This window comes from Hyperoodon ampullatus (assembly GCF_949752795.1).
Source record: "Hyperoodon ampullatus genome assembly, chromosome: 12".
In the NCBI taxonomy this organism is placed as follows: Eukaryota; Metazoa; Chordata; class Mammalia; order Artiodactyla; family Ziphiidae; genus Hyperoodon; species Hyperoodon ampullatus.
This window is the reverse complement of record NC_136925.1, coordinates 11,840,836-11,856,065: the sequence shown is the minus strand read 5'-3', so window position 1 is coordinate 11,856,065 and position 15,230 is coordinate 11,840,836. Positions and strand designations below refer to the sequence as shown.

General features: G+C 40.7%; 1 protein-coding gene across 1 annotated transcript in view; it reads right to left on the bottom strand.

Moving 5' to 3' along the window:
* The window catches only part of LMBRD1 (LMBR1 domain containing 1), a 103,400-nt gene extending 89,105 nt beyond the window's left edge, over positions 1-14,295 (bottom strand). The window contains exons 1-2 of the mRNA XM_079716773.1: positions 14,254-14,295; positions 6,777-6,837 (exon numbers count right to left, since the gene is read on the bottom strand). Of these exons, the coding sequence (XP_079572899.1) occupies positions 6,777-6,837; positions 14,254-14,280 (88 nt within the window). The 5' untranslated portion in view covers positions 14,281-14,295. The remainder of the gene's footprint in view (positions 1-6,776; positions 6,838-14,253) is intronic.
* Between the last annotated feature and the right edge of the window lie 935 nt (positions 14,296-15,230).

The window sequence follows — 15,230 nt, the reverse complement described above, 5'->3', positions numbered from 1 at the left end:
GTTCTTCTGTCAGTCCTGTATTGCTTTTTGGGGAGAGGCTCTGCCAACCTTCTTACTTGGCCACGTGTGAGGTCACACCCCAGATCATGCAACCTTAACAACATGGAAGTACCCATTATCCCTTCGCATTTACACAGCGTTATGGACTAACGGCGTCTCCCCAAAATTCATACACTGAAGTCTAATCTCCAATGAGCCGGGGTTTCAAGGTGGGAGGTAATTAGGTCACAAGAGTGGAGCCCTCATGAACAGGATTAGTGCTTGTACGAAGGGACACGAGAGCTTGCTCTCTCTCTCTTTCTCTGCCATGTCAGGACACAACAAGAAGAGGGCCATCTGCAAACCAGGAGGCAGGTCCTCACCAGACACCAGATCGTCAGCACCTTGATCTTGGACTTCTCAGCCCCCAGAACTCAGAGAAATAAATGTTTGCTGCTTAAACCACCTAGTCTACGATGCTTTTGTTACAGCAGCCCCAACTGACTAAGACAGCAGTGAGAAGTGGTCAGATTCTGGATGAATTTTGTTTTTGTTTTGCCATGCTGCATGGCTTGCAGGATCTCAGTTCCCCAACCAGGGATTGAACCCAGGGCCACAGCAGTGAAAGCCCAAAATCCTAACCACTAGGCCACCAGGGAACTCCCAGATTATGGATAAATTCTGAAAGTCAAACACAAGAGAATGTACTGCCATATGTGATACACAGTGTGAAAAAACTGAGTCAAGGACGACTCCAAGGTTTCTGGCCTGAGCAACTCTATTCTTCCAGTTGCTGTTCACTGAAACCAGGAAATTTATAGAGTATAACAGATTGAGGATCAGCTGTCCTAGAAATGTTAAGTTAGAGATGTTAACTTCTTGGTAGAAATTGACAAATGGACCACTGGACACAGGGATATGAAGTTCGAGAGAAGTCTGCCCGGCATTAACACCTACTCAGCACTAACACTTCTCACACTCCTGCTACGATGAAGAGGCACTACTCCAGTATCATCTCACAGGTGGGGAAGTCAGAGAGAAGTTAAGCTGACCTCCAGGTCCCATGGCACTCTTCACAAATTAGATACTAAGTTCAAAATGACTGTACAGGGGCTTCCCTGGTGGCGCAGTGGTTGAGAGTCCGCCTGCCGGTGCGGGGGACGCGGGTTCGTGCCCCGGTCTGGGAGGATCCCACATGCCGCGGAGCGGCTGGGCCCGTGAGCCATGGCCGCTGGGCCTGCGCGACCGGAGCCTGTGCTCCGCAACGGGAGAGACCACAACGGTGAGAGGCCCGCGTACCGCAAAAAAAAAAAAAAAAAAAAAATGACTGTACAATTTTTCGGCAATTAACCAACAGGGAGTGAGGAGAAACTTCCTAAAAACTCTCTTAGGTGCTCTAAAATGCCTGGCATAGAAACAGGAGTTTGAAACCTTCTTGGTCCATCTTATTCTTCCTCAGTTCCATAACGTAACTCATCTAAATATGCACACACTTTGGCAAAGTCTCCTATTTTCACTATAGAATTGCTTAACAGCAAAAAGTAAGAACGTACTAAATATCTAATTATCTGGGATTATTTGAAAAAGAGTATCTGTACAGTGGAAAACAATGCAGTGTATATATTTATATATATATATGTATATGTGTCTATCTATATGTATACGTAGACACATACACACACCACACACATATATACAAGAGCCTCACAGCAGCAGTACTTGAAATAGCCAAAAGCTGAACAACCCAACTGATCATCAATACGAGGATGGATAAACTATGGTATGCTGTTACAATGGAATATTACACAGTAATCTGTTACCCACAACAATACAGTTAAGTCTCAAATGTAATGCTGAGCACTAAAGAGGCCAAACAGAAAACAATACATAGTATATGACTCGATTTATATGTAGACAAAAAATGACAGCCCGAAAAATCAGCATCAAGAGGAGAAAGGGTCTCTGAAGAAAGTGACAGGACAACTACAGACAAGCCAGCACGACAGCCTTAAACAATCCCTGCTCTTTGTTTGGGCTCTCCCCATCTCTACAACGCCTGCACTCACTACAAAATCAAAACAAGGGTTAGGAAAAATGATTAAATAAAAGGAAAATTCACTTAAAAGAAAGTAAAGGAAAGTAGATGGTGAAAGAATTAAAACTAAAAATTTCAAGAATAGTCAGAGAAAACAGAATAAACATTTACAATAGACTACAATAAATAAAATGAAAGAATTTAAAGATAAAAATAAATTCAAAATCAAAAATAGAGCTCAGATAAAAGGCTAAACATATACAGAAGAGATAAAAGATTTCATAAGAGGTCCAAATATGAGATTAAAACAGAACCGAGAGCCAAAACGTCAGACAAGAGACGCTTTTTCAAAGAAAATATCAAAGAAATTTGAAGACACAGATGAAGAAATAAACAAAAACTTTCAGAACGAGAAAAAACAAAACAAGTCCTTAATGTTTCTGGCGGGGGCACAACATCCTCAGATGAGGAAGTCTCCTCCTGTGTGCAAGGTCCCCATGAGTACAGGGCAAAGGGGCAGAAACAAACTCTACCCTCTCAGCCTTCCACGAGCTCCAGGAAACTGTACCTTTGCAGGCAGCTTCAGTTAATGAAGACTGGTAATAACCGATCAACAGCTGGGGGTATCCAGTGGGTAGAAGCAGCAGGCCTCACTTCCACAAACTTTCCAGAAAAAACACCCAAAGTCCCATTAACGTAACAGAAGTTTCTTAAAAATGTCGTTTTGAAACCTTAGGATCAGCAAGATCCTTGCAGGGTATCCGCAATGTGAAATTATTTGCATGACAATGTTAAGATGCTGTTTCCCTTTCCACTAGTAGTTACTGTACTCTTCACCCTACAAGCGCTCACCAGCGGGGGGCACTTTTATTCAGCAAAGTTCCTCTAAGTAGAAAAATTCTGAGATGTCTTCCCTTGAGTGCACATCTTTTTAGTGTTCTGTGTTTGGGGAAGTACACATTCAGTGTACTTGTGAGAACCACCTGTGCTATTTCAGTTGTGAGCTACGCTAGGCACTTTTTTTCAAAGAATATCATTTTTACTTGAAAGAACAACGGACAGAAAAACTATAGCTATCCAGACTGGAGTATTAGGCAGATTCTCTCAAAAATGAATAAAGTGAGTCCATCACTTTAAAGAAAATAAGTAACAGTATTTGTTACTAATGATAAAAATTGAGGTGTCAAGAGAAAACCGGAATTTTTGGAAAACCTGAATCCAGCACCTTGAGTCTTACATCCTTCCAATACATAAACACTTCTCTGATAAGAACAGTGGTGATATTAACTGAATGTCAAAGTAAATCAGAATCTCTGCAGATGTAATCTACATTCTGTACTATTTAAAAGGTCTCCAGATGATGTCTGAAGCGGCCCCAGGGGTTCAGGGCTGGCTAAGCATTCCCAGAGGTAACAAACATCCCCAGAACAATTTATTAAAAGGCAGGCCACTTAACGGTAAGCAGCTCCAGCTTCGGAAATAATATCCACTCTGGGCTACATCACTCACTAACAAGGTGATCTTTAACATCGCTAGGCAAAAATTTCTTCACCTGTAAAATGTAGAAAATACCGGGCTTCCCTGGTGGCGCAGTGGTTGAAAGTCCGCCTGCCGATGCAGGGGACACGGGTTCGTGCCCTGGTCCGGGAAGATCCCACATGCCGCAGAGCGGCTGGGCCCGTGAGCTATGGCCGCTGAGCCTGCGCGTCCAGAGCCTGTGCTCCGCAACGGGAGAGGCCACAGCAGTGAGAGGCCCGCGTACCGCAAAAAAAAAAAAAAAAAAAAAAAAAAAAGTAGAAAATACCTCCACAAAATGATGTTCATGAAGATCAAAGAAAGTGTTGAACATGAAAGCCCTGCACAGTGCCTGGGAAGGTCAGACAACGAAAATGTGTTGATATGTTAGGCAATACTAGATGAACTACAGAATCTCACAGAAGGGAATGGATAAAAATAGTGCTTCGGATTCTCTGGAGTCTGCTTAGTCCTCAGCATGCAGAATCAGAGATGTAATATGTAATTAGATAATATCCAGCATTTCTGGGCAACGGCTGGGCTTGAGGACAATAACCATCTCAGAAGCTATGGTTCCTAGCTGTAGGGCATTATCTGAGTCAAAGTCAAAGGCCTACCAGCCATAGCTAAAATAGATATAACTAACTTTATGACAACAACCATTAATATTAATGAATTAAATCTTCTTGCTTCAATTCCATAGTCATCAAGAAATCTTCTATTCATAATCGGGCTTCTCATGCAGATTTCTTCCCTGGATCAGTGACTCAACTATCCTATCCCGAGGCAGTTATTATTTCTCACTACAACCCAAGTTATACAGAGGATCAAACCCTAAGTCCCTAAATCATCTTGCTTATAATGATTAATTTTCTCCCATGCATTTAAAATGATACTAGAAACACACTATCCTTGGAAGGATTAAGAAAAATAATCACAGATCACTTCCTGTAGGCTTAATTCTCTCTATGAAACCAACTGGAAAGACCGCTGAATTAACATTCCAGTGTAGAAGTCTCTGTAACCTTGGTTACAATGGATCAATCCACTAGCCTCTAGATTCACTGATAAGATATGGTTCATAAACCTGGACTGCACTAAGATAAAAGCTGGCTTATCTTGTCACAGGTTCGACAGCATAAATACACTGTAGTGTTACACAGGAGAGAGGCCCCATCCCACAAAACTGTTTTTGAAGAAGTGATTTATATCCTGCCAATAAGTTTGTATTCTGCTTAACATACCACCATTTCAAAAGTTTTCACTTAACAGGTCAAATCTAGATTTCATGATATACATTTAATTTATTCATCAGAAATAATAAATTCTACATTAAAATACCATAAAAATATTTCTGAAATCTATACCAAAGAAATGGAATTTCATAGGTCCTGTAGATTTTAGATCAGGAAACAAAAGAGCCAAAGCAGCTAAGCTAAAATCCAATGAAACCCCTGAAAAACTTACCCCATCAACAGAAACTTCTATAGATTTTTTTTTCAGTGTCCTACTGAAATTTTATTCAACCTCTTGATTCATTGCTGGGAAAAAAAAAAAAAAGGACAGCCCTTTCCTAACTCAGCACTTACACATTTGTATAAAAGCACGAGTCATATTTATTCAAAGAGACAATTTTGAAAACATTTAGGTGGTTATTATAAATAGCTTCTCTAATCCAACACTAGGGAAGGAAGAGAGAGGAAAGGAGGGAAGGAAGGGCCAATCCACCACCACCCCCGGATTAATCGGTTCTGTAGAGTATGAAACACACCAATCCACCATGACCCCCAGGTTAAACTGGCTGATGCTGCAAACTCCCAGACAGTACACTCTACTAATGCCAATACATAGAAGAAATTTCTAGAAAACTGAGATTTTCAAAATCAAGAGTGCAAGTGGGAAAGTGGTAACAAAAGTTACCAAACAATGGTATCAGAGGAAGAGAGCAGAGATTTAAGGGAACTTGACTGAACCTCCACAAAGAAGGGCTGAAAGTGAACCTAAGTGAAACAAAGTAGGTAACAGAAGTTTCAGGACGACCAGATGAGTTCTATACTACTTATTCATGGTGTTGAAACAGTCATCTCAAATGTGATATCAGAATTAAAAGGAAACCATAAACAAGACAAAAAGGCAACCCTCAGAATGGGAGAAAATATTTGCAAACGAAGCAACTGACAAGGGATTAACCTCCCAAATATACAAACAGCTCATGCAGCTCAATATCAAAAAAACAGACAACCCAATCCAAAAATGGGTGGAAGACCTAAATAGACATTTCCCCAAAGAAGACATACAAATGGCCAAGAGGCACATGAAAAGGTGCTCAACTTCACTAATTATTAGAGAAATGCAAATCAAAACTACAACAACATACCACTGTACACCAGTCAGAATGACCATCATCAAAAAATCTACAAACAATAAATGCTGGAGAGGATGTGAAGAAAAGGGAACCCTCCTACACTGTGGGAACATAAACTGGTACAGCCACTATGGAGAACAGTATGGAGGTTCCTTAAACAACTAAAAATAGAACTATATTATGACCCAGCAATCCCACGACTGGGCATATAGCCAGAGAAAACCACAATTCCTAAAGATACATGCACCCCAAGGTTCACTGCAGCACTATTTACAACAGCCATGGAAGCAACCTAAACGCCCAGCAACAGATGAATGGATAAAGAAGATGAGGTACATATATATAATGGAATAGTACTCAGCCATAAAAAGGAACGAAATTGGGTCATTTGTAGAGACGTGGATGGACCTAGAGACGGTCATACAGCGTGAAGTAAGTCAGAAAGAGAAAAACAAATATCGTATATTAACGCACGTATGTGGAACCTAGAAAAATGGTACAGATGAACCTATTTGCAAAGCAGAAAGAGAGACACAGAAGTAGAGAACAAATGTATGGACTTCAAGGCGGGAAAGGGGACTTGGGACGACTTGGGAGAATGGGACTGACACATACACAATAAAATGTATACAACAGATAACTAATGAGAACCTACTGTGTGGCACAGGGAACTCTACTCAGCGCTCTGTGGTGACCTAAATGGGAAGGAAATCCAAACAAGAGGGGACATATGTATACATACAGCTGATTCACTGTGCTGAAACTAACAGAACATTGTAAAGCAACTATACTCCAATTAAAAAAAAAAAAAAGTCTATATGTAGCTTTATTCTACATTTTGGCGAGCAGCCCAGACAGGCAATGAAATAGAAATATACTCACTGTAGTAACCGTACAATACGGTGTCCTCGATCTGTCTGCTGACATTAGCGTTAGCCCAGACCTAGGATCAAAAGGAAACAATAGAAATATTAATGAAACAGCCATTTGCTTAACAATTATACTTAAATTTTAATATTATTGAATATCACTTATAAATGTATCATGGACTCTGACAGGTATGGTCTGTGCCCTCAAGAAGTGACAGACAGACAAGTAAACAGGCAATTTCAACAGGTGAATGCTGAGCTAACGTGACGACATGGTTCTGGGGAAGCACGTGAAGGAGAGGCAGCTACAGGCCAGGGCCACTAAACTGGGGCCGGAATAACACAGTGGGAAGGAGGGAAGAGAATGAAGGAACATACATGGAGACTTTGAAAAACCTGCAGGAAGCAAAATATAGATTGACTAGAGCTTTTGGAAAGGGAAGAGAAAGCAGGTGGAGTGAGGGAGGGAAAGGCATTAGGTTTGAGGGACTGTGAGTCACGCCAAGTATTCTGGCCTCTGTCCTAAAGGCAACGGAAAATAGTGATGCAGTTTTGTGCAGAGTGACAGGTATGATTTGTATTTTAGAAAAAAGATATTTTAAAATACCTAAAAGAACAGTCAATATAAACTTCTTAGCAGTCAACCCACATTTTCTTTAAATTAGTCATTTAAATTTAGTACTTTAACATAGAAAATTAATTCTAATTAATCTTTTCAAATAAAAAAATCTATACATTAATGAAATAGAACTGGGGTATAATAGCAAGCCTTTTTGACTATCCTAATTGTATGCATATAAAAAATTAAGCCTGGAGCGTCAATGTGACTGGTCATTGCGATTAAGTACCAAGGCTCAAATTTGTATCCAGGTCAATTTTGTTCTATCAGTACTTTAAAAGCTCAAGTCAGTATCAACATCCCACTTACAAGGTCTCTTAAGGAAGAGTGGAAACATTTAACTCTCCTAAAATAATTCAGGTTTTTCTTCTTTTTCCTTTTTCACCTACAAACACCTCTAGCAATGAATACCTATGAATTTCTAATTGACAAATGCCTAAAAGAACAAAAATGTGGAAAGCCCAAATTTAGCACTACAAATGCAAACCTTAACACACAGCGCACAATGAAAATAGTATTTTTCCAATAGCAATTAAGACTACGAAAAACTTAAGAGGACTTCCCCGGTGGCGCAGTGGTTAAGAGTCCACCTGCCAATGCAGGGGACAAGGGTTTGGTCTCTGGTGCAGGAAGATCCCACATGCCGCGGAGCACCATTATTACTGAGCCTGCACTCTAGAGCCCCTGAGCCACAACTACTGAGCCCACGCGCCACAACTACTGAAGCCCGCGCGCCTAGAGCCCGTGCTCCGCAACAAGAGAAGCCACCACGATGAGAAGCCCACGCACCGCAACGAAGAGTGGCCCCCGCTCGCCACAACTAGAGAAAGCCCGCGCAGCAACGAAGACCCAACTCAGCCAAAAATAAATAAATAAAAAACAAATAAATTTTTTAAAAAAAGAAAAACTTAATGGCCTAAATTTTAAAATTACGTTAACTATATAAAGAAACAAATAATTACAGAGTATAAAAAAGATCCAAATAAATGAAAAGTTACACGTTCCCACATGAAAAGACTGTAAATACCAAATCCCCCCAAATTAATCTATAGAAACTATATATTGCCTATCAAAATCCCAATAGTGGGTAGAGTGTTTTGCCATGCTGATTCTAAAAGTCATCTGAAAAACATACAGGCGTATATGGATATCCATAAAGTACTTTTGAGTGCGGGTAAACAGAACAAGTTGCAACCAATAGTTTTAACAACATACGCAATCTTTGTCTAAAAAACGTAATGAAAGAAACACTGTACATATACTACAGAAAAATGGAAAGAACTTTAGGCAGTGCTCACCACACAGGACTGGAGAAGCACTGGGGAGAAGTCTAGCCAATGGTTGGAAATTTCTTCATCAACGACTCAAGTATCCAGATGAATATACACACAACCAAAGCTTCCACTCCCAAAAGCTGTGCTTCTTTAGTGATTGTTTATACATCAAAACAGACATTTTAAAAGATTTTTCAAACTTGAAGGTTTTTTGGAACAGAGGATAATTACATCTATCCTCACACAAGCTCACTACCAACTTCCAAGACAACCCCACGAGGTATTAACGTATCCATTGAGAATCACATAAAAGTTAAAATTCAAAACTGAAGAAGACCCCAACCTCAGAAAAAGATTAAATGTAGAAAGTCTGAAGGTAATTAAAGCCAAAGGTTCACTGAAATTTAGTATCTTTTACCCTCCAACGTTCTTTAGTTTAACCAAATCTTGTGGCAGTTAGACAGCATTACTGTTACTATTCTAAAGCAAAAATATGTGTAAAATATACAACATCACTGAAGTACTATTTGTGTATTTGGCTTTTATATACAGTCTTGCTTCCAAGGTATCTGATGTACTGTCAAAAGAGCTTAGTGTATGAAACTTCCTTCTTCTACATTTTGAGAAATGCTGTGCCTTTGATACATTTCACAAGCTACTGCCTCCCAAAGTAGAGACCAAAAGGAACTTCAGAAGCCCCACAGGAATGTGAGGCAAACAAGAACTAATACTAAGTAAAGAATACGAAAGAAAAACATTTTAGAAGAAAGCAAAAGGATATAAAGTCCACAGAACAAAGAGGTAGCGGTTCGTGTATGTAAAACTCCCTCTCCCATTCTTCAAGATGACTTTCTGAAATGCTCAGTCCAACCCCAAACCACACTTGACTCTCCTTAATTTTACCAGATAACCTCACCTTAGGCCAATGGTTCTCACGAAGGGGTGACTCCGCCCCCCACGGACACCTGGCAATGTCCTGGAGACGCTGGAGGGTGGCGGCGGGCTCTGTACGCTACCAGCACTGAGTGGCAGAGGCCAGGACCTGCTAAACACCTGTGATGCACAGGACAGCCCTCACAAGGGTCACCCAGCACAGAAGCCAATGGTTGACAAACACTGACTTAAAGGTCTCTCAAATAATCTGAGGACAAAACAGAGCTACTCAATTCACCCCCAAGTCTAGAACCGACCGCCATCTGTACTCGAATGCTAGCCTTTCCTTCTGCCGAGCACCGGTGCTATGTACAGCCAACCCTTTCCCTTTGGGTCCCCACCCCTCCGCCTTCACAAAGACACTGCACCTGCAGTGACACCCTTTCTCTCCTCCCAGACACCTCTCCCACTCTACTGAACCCTAAAGCACACACGCTCTCGTAGTTTCCATGAAAGGACACACCTCCACCACAGATAAACACACCCCACCCCACCTCCTACTCCCCTGGAGGACAGAGCTTCCTGAAAAGCTGTCAGCATCCCGTCACTGCTCGCCCGCCTTCCGGCCCGCACACTGCCCCGCGGCTCCATGGAAACTGCTCTTCACCAGAGCCGCGGTCACTCCCCTCCCTCTCTCCCTCCACCTCTCAGCATCCCTCTTCCTGAAACACATTCTTCTCCTGAGAAGCCCCTCTTTCGTCTTCCTTCCCACCTCCCAGGCTGCAGCCCCTCCCCTTGGGCCAGCCTCCAGGTAACTAATGCAGCTCTCGAATCCATGGCCCATGCCAAGCTTTCTCTGACCACTAGGTCTCCCCAGCTGCTGGACAGTGCATAGCTCTAAATACCACGCACATGCTGATGACTTCCAGACACTTCTCTCCAACCCTAAGGTGTCCCTGGAGCTTCAACTCCCTGTTCGATGCCGCACTTGAATACGCGCTTGAATACGTATGATAGGCACCTTGAAGGTAGCTTGTCCAAGATACAGCTCGTTTTTCTACATCCCTCACTTGCCCGTGTGCACACACAGGTCTCATTACTCCCCCAGGCTGCCCTATTTCTCTAAGGTGTACTAGGCTTTAGTGCTTCGTTAATCTCTAGTTTTCATTTTCCTTCCACCCCCATATCTAATCCATCAGCCAATCCAAGCAGTTCTAGCTCCACAATCCATACCGCTTTTAATCACTTTTCTCCACTAGTGCCCCTCTAACCCACATCACCTTTATTTTTTACCTTCACTAACTTCCCATTGCCCTTGGAAGAAAATCTAAACCCATTAACATGGCCGAAAAGTCACCAACAATCTGTCCCCACCTTCTTCTTCATCTCAGCTCGCAGCAAAGCTCAGCCCCCAATGCCACACCTCGGCCAAACGGGCCAAAATCGTGTCTGCCTAAGGGCCTCTGTACCTGCTGCTGCTTCTCCCTGAGGCGGCCCTCGCTCAGTTCCCACCTCCAGGACCGCCGGCAGCCTGGTCCTCCTCGGCCCGTTCTCCTGCCTCAACACCCACAGCCAAGCTGACCCTCACATCGCTCTGTTCTGCATCCTCACAGAAGTGAGCACGAGGAAGCGAGCTTGTTCTGTGTGTTGACTGTTGGTCTGCTCGCACAGAATGTAAGCTCCCTGAGAGCAGCGGCCTCATTGGTTGTAATCGTTCATCTCTAGCATCCACATCTGTCAGGTACACATTTCATACTTAGTAAATATTAAGTGCATGAATATATTTAATGTGTAGCAAAGAGTACAGAGTTCTAAGATGAAATTACCAGCATGTGAGAGTAGGAATGAGGTAGTAGTGGAGTTCAACCCAGACATCTCCTAACTATGGGCCATGAGGAGACTAACCATTGATGGACGGAAGGAGGAGGTGAATATCTTAGCTACCAAAACAAATGCTGCGATGTTGCAATGCCATATCTTAAATACTGATTTTATTTTAATTTTACACACTGTATAAAATAAAGAATATTTGTTCACGTTAGTGGCCATTTCTGATCTTTTTGATTGGTATACTTTGTGTATATCACTAGCTAAAGTTATTGGTCAACTAGACACTATAATAGAACACTTCTGACTAGACTTTTAGGGTTTTTTTCCCTTTAATCTATAAAGTTAATTATTTCACAAAAACTAGAAACAAAGAAGTTATCTGGCTGAAATTATTCATAGTGCCATGTGTTTAAAAAAAGGTGAATGGAAACAGTTCAGACATTATTACAATACACCCTTGGCCAAAAGAAGGCAGAAACAGCTAGGAGGGCAAATAAGACAAAAAAGAGAAAGTATGTTGATTGCCTGCCTGGCACCCTCAGTTCCTAAGCCAAATGTCAGCAGTCCTTGATATCTCGAGTTTCCAAACAATTATACCTTTTAAGCAGGTCCCTAATCGGTTTAGAGGCTTCAATATTTGAGGTGGAAATGGAGAAAGTTAGACAATACTTATATTCATTTAGGAATAAGAAATGCACATTGTAAAACTTAGGATACAACATAATTCATCATGGAAAACAACGTCAACTTGCACATTCATCCTGACTAATAAGGACAGAAGCGATTAAAGACACTGTGGACACTTCTACCCGAAGACAGCTAAATTTACAGCTGCGGCATGAAGTCTGAAAACCAGTTCTTAAATACCTATTCTTGTCTTTCACTAAGCATCTCAAGAGAATTCATTAATAACATTTTGGAGAAAATACTCGCTACGGTTTACTGGGGAAGTGTCCTTTGAAAGTCTTTTCAGTTCTCCTTTGAGTGTTAGCACATGCCAGATTCAAATGACAACTCTTATGAATTTCACTAGTCCCCCATCCAGCCCTCCCAGAAAAAGACAGAAAGGGAAACAAAGAATGTTTAAAATATCAAGAAAGGCATCAAAGTATTGGGCAAAAACTGGTACATTAAGCTGAGTTAGCTAAAAACAAACAGAACTAAATAGAGACAACTAAGTAAATGAACAGCAGGAAAAAAAAAAGAACATACAATTGCTGAATAAATAATCCCTCAATAATGAAAGAAAACATTTTTTTTTAATTGGGGGAAAAAAACACTAACATGGAATTTTTCCCTTCTAATTATTGGTGCACATTCAGATTTAACAACCATAAAATAAGCACATTAACTACAGTTATACATTTTCTTCTCTTTTGGGGCATATTATTAATAAAATAAATGCCTTAAGTTTTTATGGGTAATACTTTTGCTTCTTTAGGTGGGTGAATTCCTGAAGTCTTGTTTAAACAAGTATAAATGCAATCTCACGGATTAAAAAAAAACAAAAGTAAAACAAAAAACTAGTACCCAGAAAGTGACTACTAAATTAAGCATGGTCCCAGAACAACTACATAAGCTAAGGGGAAGTTCATAATTTCATGAAAATACTTACTTTAGAAATTTCAAGATGCAAACATAATCCCACAAAATCTAAACAGATCAAATATTCTAAATTTAAAACTTAAAAAATCTCCTACTCAAACAACAATTATACAAGGGATAACACTACTTCCACTGTATCAGATGGACAGATATAGATAGAGGTACAGATCCAGATCCCAGTGAGCAAAGAGTCTTGGAGCCGGACTGCAGAACTTCAAACCCCAGCAACAGCAGTTACAAACCCCAAGACCCGAGATGAGTGACGTCACTTCTCTGAATCCCGGCTTCCCACCCATAAAAACATGGATAAACACTATCTACCTCATAGGGTTGTTGGGACATTAATGGCGGGAAGACAGGTAAACCATTTAGGAAAGGGTCTGACACACAGTAAATACTCAACGTTAGTTACTATCTCTGTACAGTGGATAGCACATACTAAGTGGTCAATTGATACTCGCTAACTGAATGACTGACCTACAAAAAATAACTGTAGTTTTCACAGCACTCAGAATCTATCCAAACCTAACTACAAAAAATTATCAAATCATTTCAGCCCAGTTGGCCCAATTCAGGAACTTATTTTGGAACCATGCATTACTAAGATAACTGAAATAATATTTCATTCAAATATTTAAGTGCCTACTGCTTGTCAGACCCTGGGCATACAGAAACAAACAAGACACAGTTCCTGCCTCACAGAAGGTTACGCTAATAAGAAATGTAAAAGTAACTTGCATAATTGAAAAGGATCTCAGAAATTTTCCAGTCCAACACCATGCATTTTAAAAATGAGGAACTTGAAGTCCAGAAAAGTTCAGTTGGGCCAAAGACACAAGTTAGACAGTGAGAATCAAGATTAGGACTCAGGTCTGATAATCCGCAGCCTACATCACAGTGACTCACAGTACTCAGTAAGACATAGAGATGAAGACCCTAATCTGCCACTAACAAAATCCCTTCTAAATTATCTATGTACTGCATTGACGCAGATCAAGTCAAACAGATTTCAAGGGAGCTGCAAGAGGCACAAAAATAACCCTATTATGATTACTTAGCACATTTTCCGATTAACAAAAGGCATTCTTCACACTTGGATGGTTGTAAGTCAGCGAACAGTCTGTTCCATGTAGTTGTCACATACTCGGCCTCTATGTGCATTTCCATTCTCGCTTATTCCCAGAAACGACAATAAAACACTACATACACTGCACTGCTAAACATTTCAGTAAATACTTAATTGCCAAGAAGATGAAAGGGAAAAATCCCCATAGTATGATGATAATTACCTTAAATGTACCATTTTGGTTTTTCATGTAGGAAACCAAAAATATATCCACGGGTAGAAGTGCTGATGTGATAAGAGCAATCGCCAGAGAAAAGATCGCTGTTATGGTGGAGACAACTTCACTTTCCCGCTGACTTTGATATTTACGAACATATATCCAGCAAAATGCCAAAATAGCCTGGAATAGAACAGAAAGAAATGTTTTGTTACTGCCCTATGTATTCTCTAAAACTGATTTTAGTCTGTGTTTGGAAGTTCCCAATGGGAAACATTATGTCAAGTAGCGATTCTTCCGGATGTGCAAGCAACATCCACTACCCCCTATAAATTTATTCAAGATTTATAACTTTCAAAGCCGAGCTCATGAAAGCAGTATAACTTCACTTGGGTGCCAAGACACCAAAAAAAAAACAAGCAAAAGTTGTAAATAACAGTGCTCAGTTACATATTTCCTCACTGAACACAGTATAACCGTTCATGGTTTCACACAACATTACAGTTCTAACTAGCTCTGAATACTTTTCCCTATAGATCTTCCCAACCTAAAGAAGACATGACTAGAAGTTATTCTATTCTACTCCTACTGCTGAAGCATCACAGAATACCACTTGAATTAAAATTAACTTCTGTCCCATTATGACAGTTCAAGAGTACCATTCAACTAAAGATTAACTGCCAATCATCACCATGCAACTGACACATTATAGTATAATTCACATTTCAAAGGGCATTAAATGAAGAAAAGTGAACACTGAAAATGGATGCACGTGCACTGCAAGGAACTTTTCAGGGAAAAAGTACACTCAGAGGTACTGAGGTTGACATCTCAACAAGGTACCCTTAAGAGTCATCACCATCTTCCTAGAAACTAACAGAGGGTATAGGACTGTACTCTCGCAATCCTCTAACTTTAGATTCCAGAATCAGAATCCCCTGGAGGGCTGCTAAGGCACAGAGTTCCAGATCCAACAGGTCTGG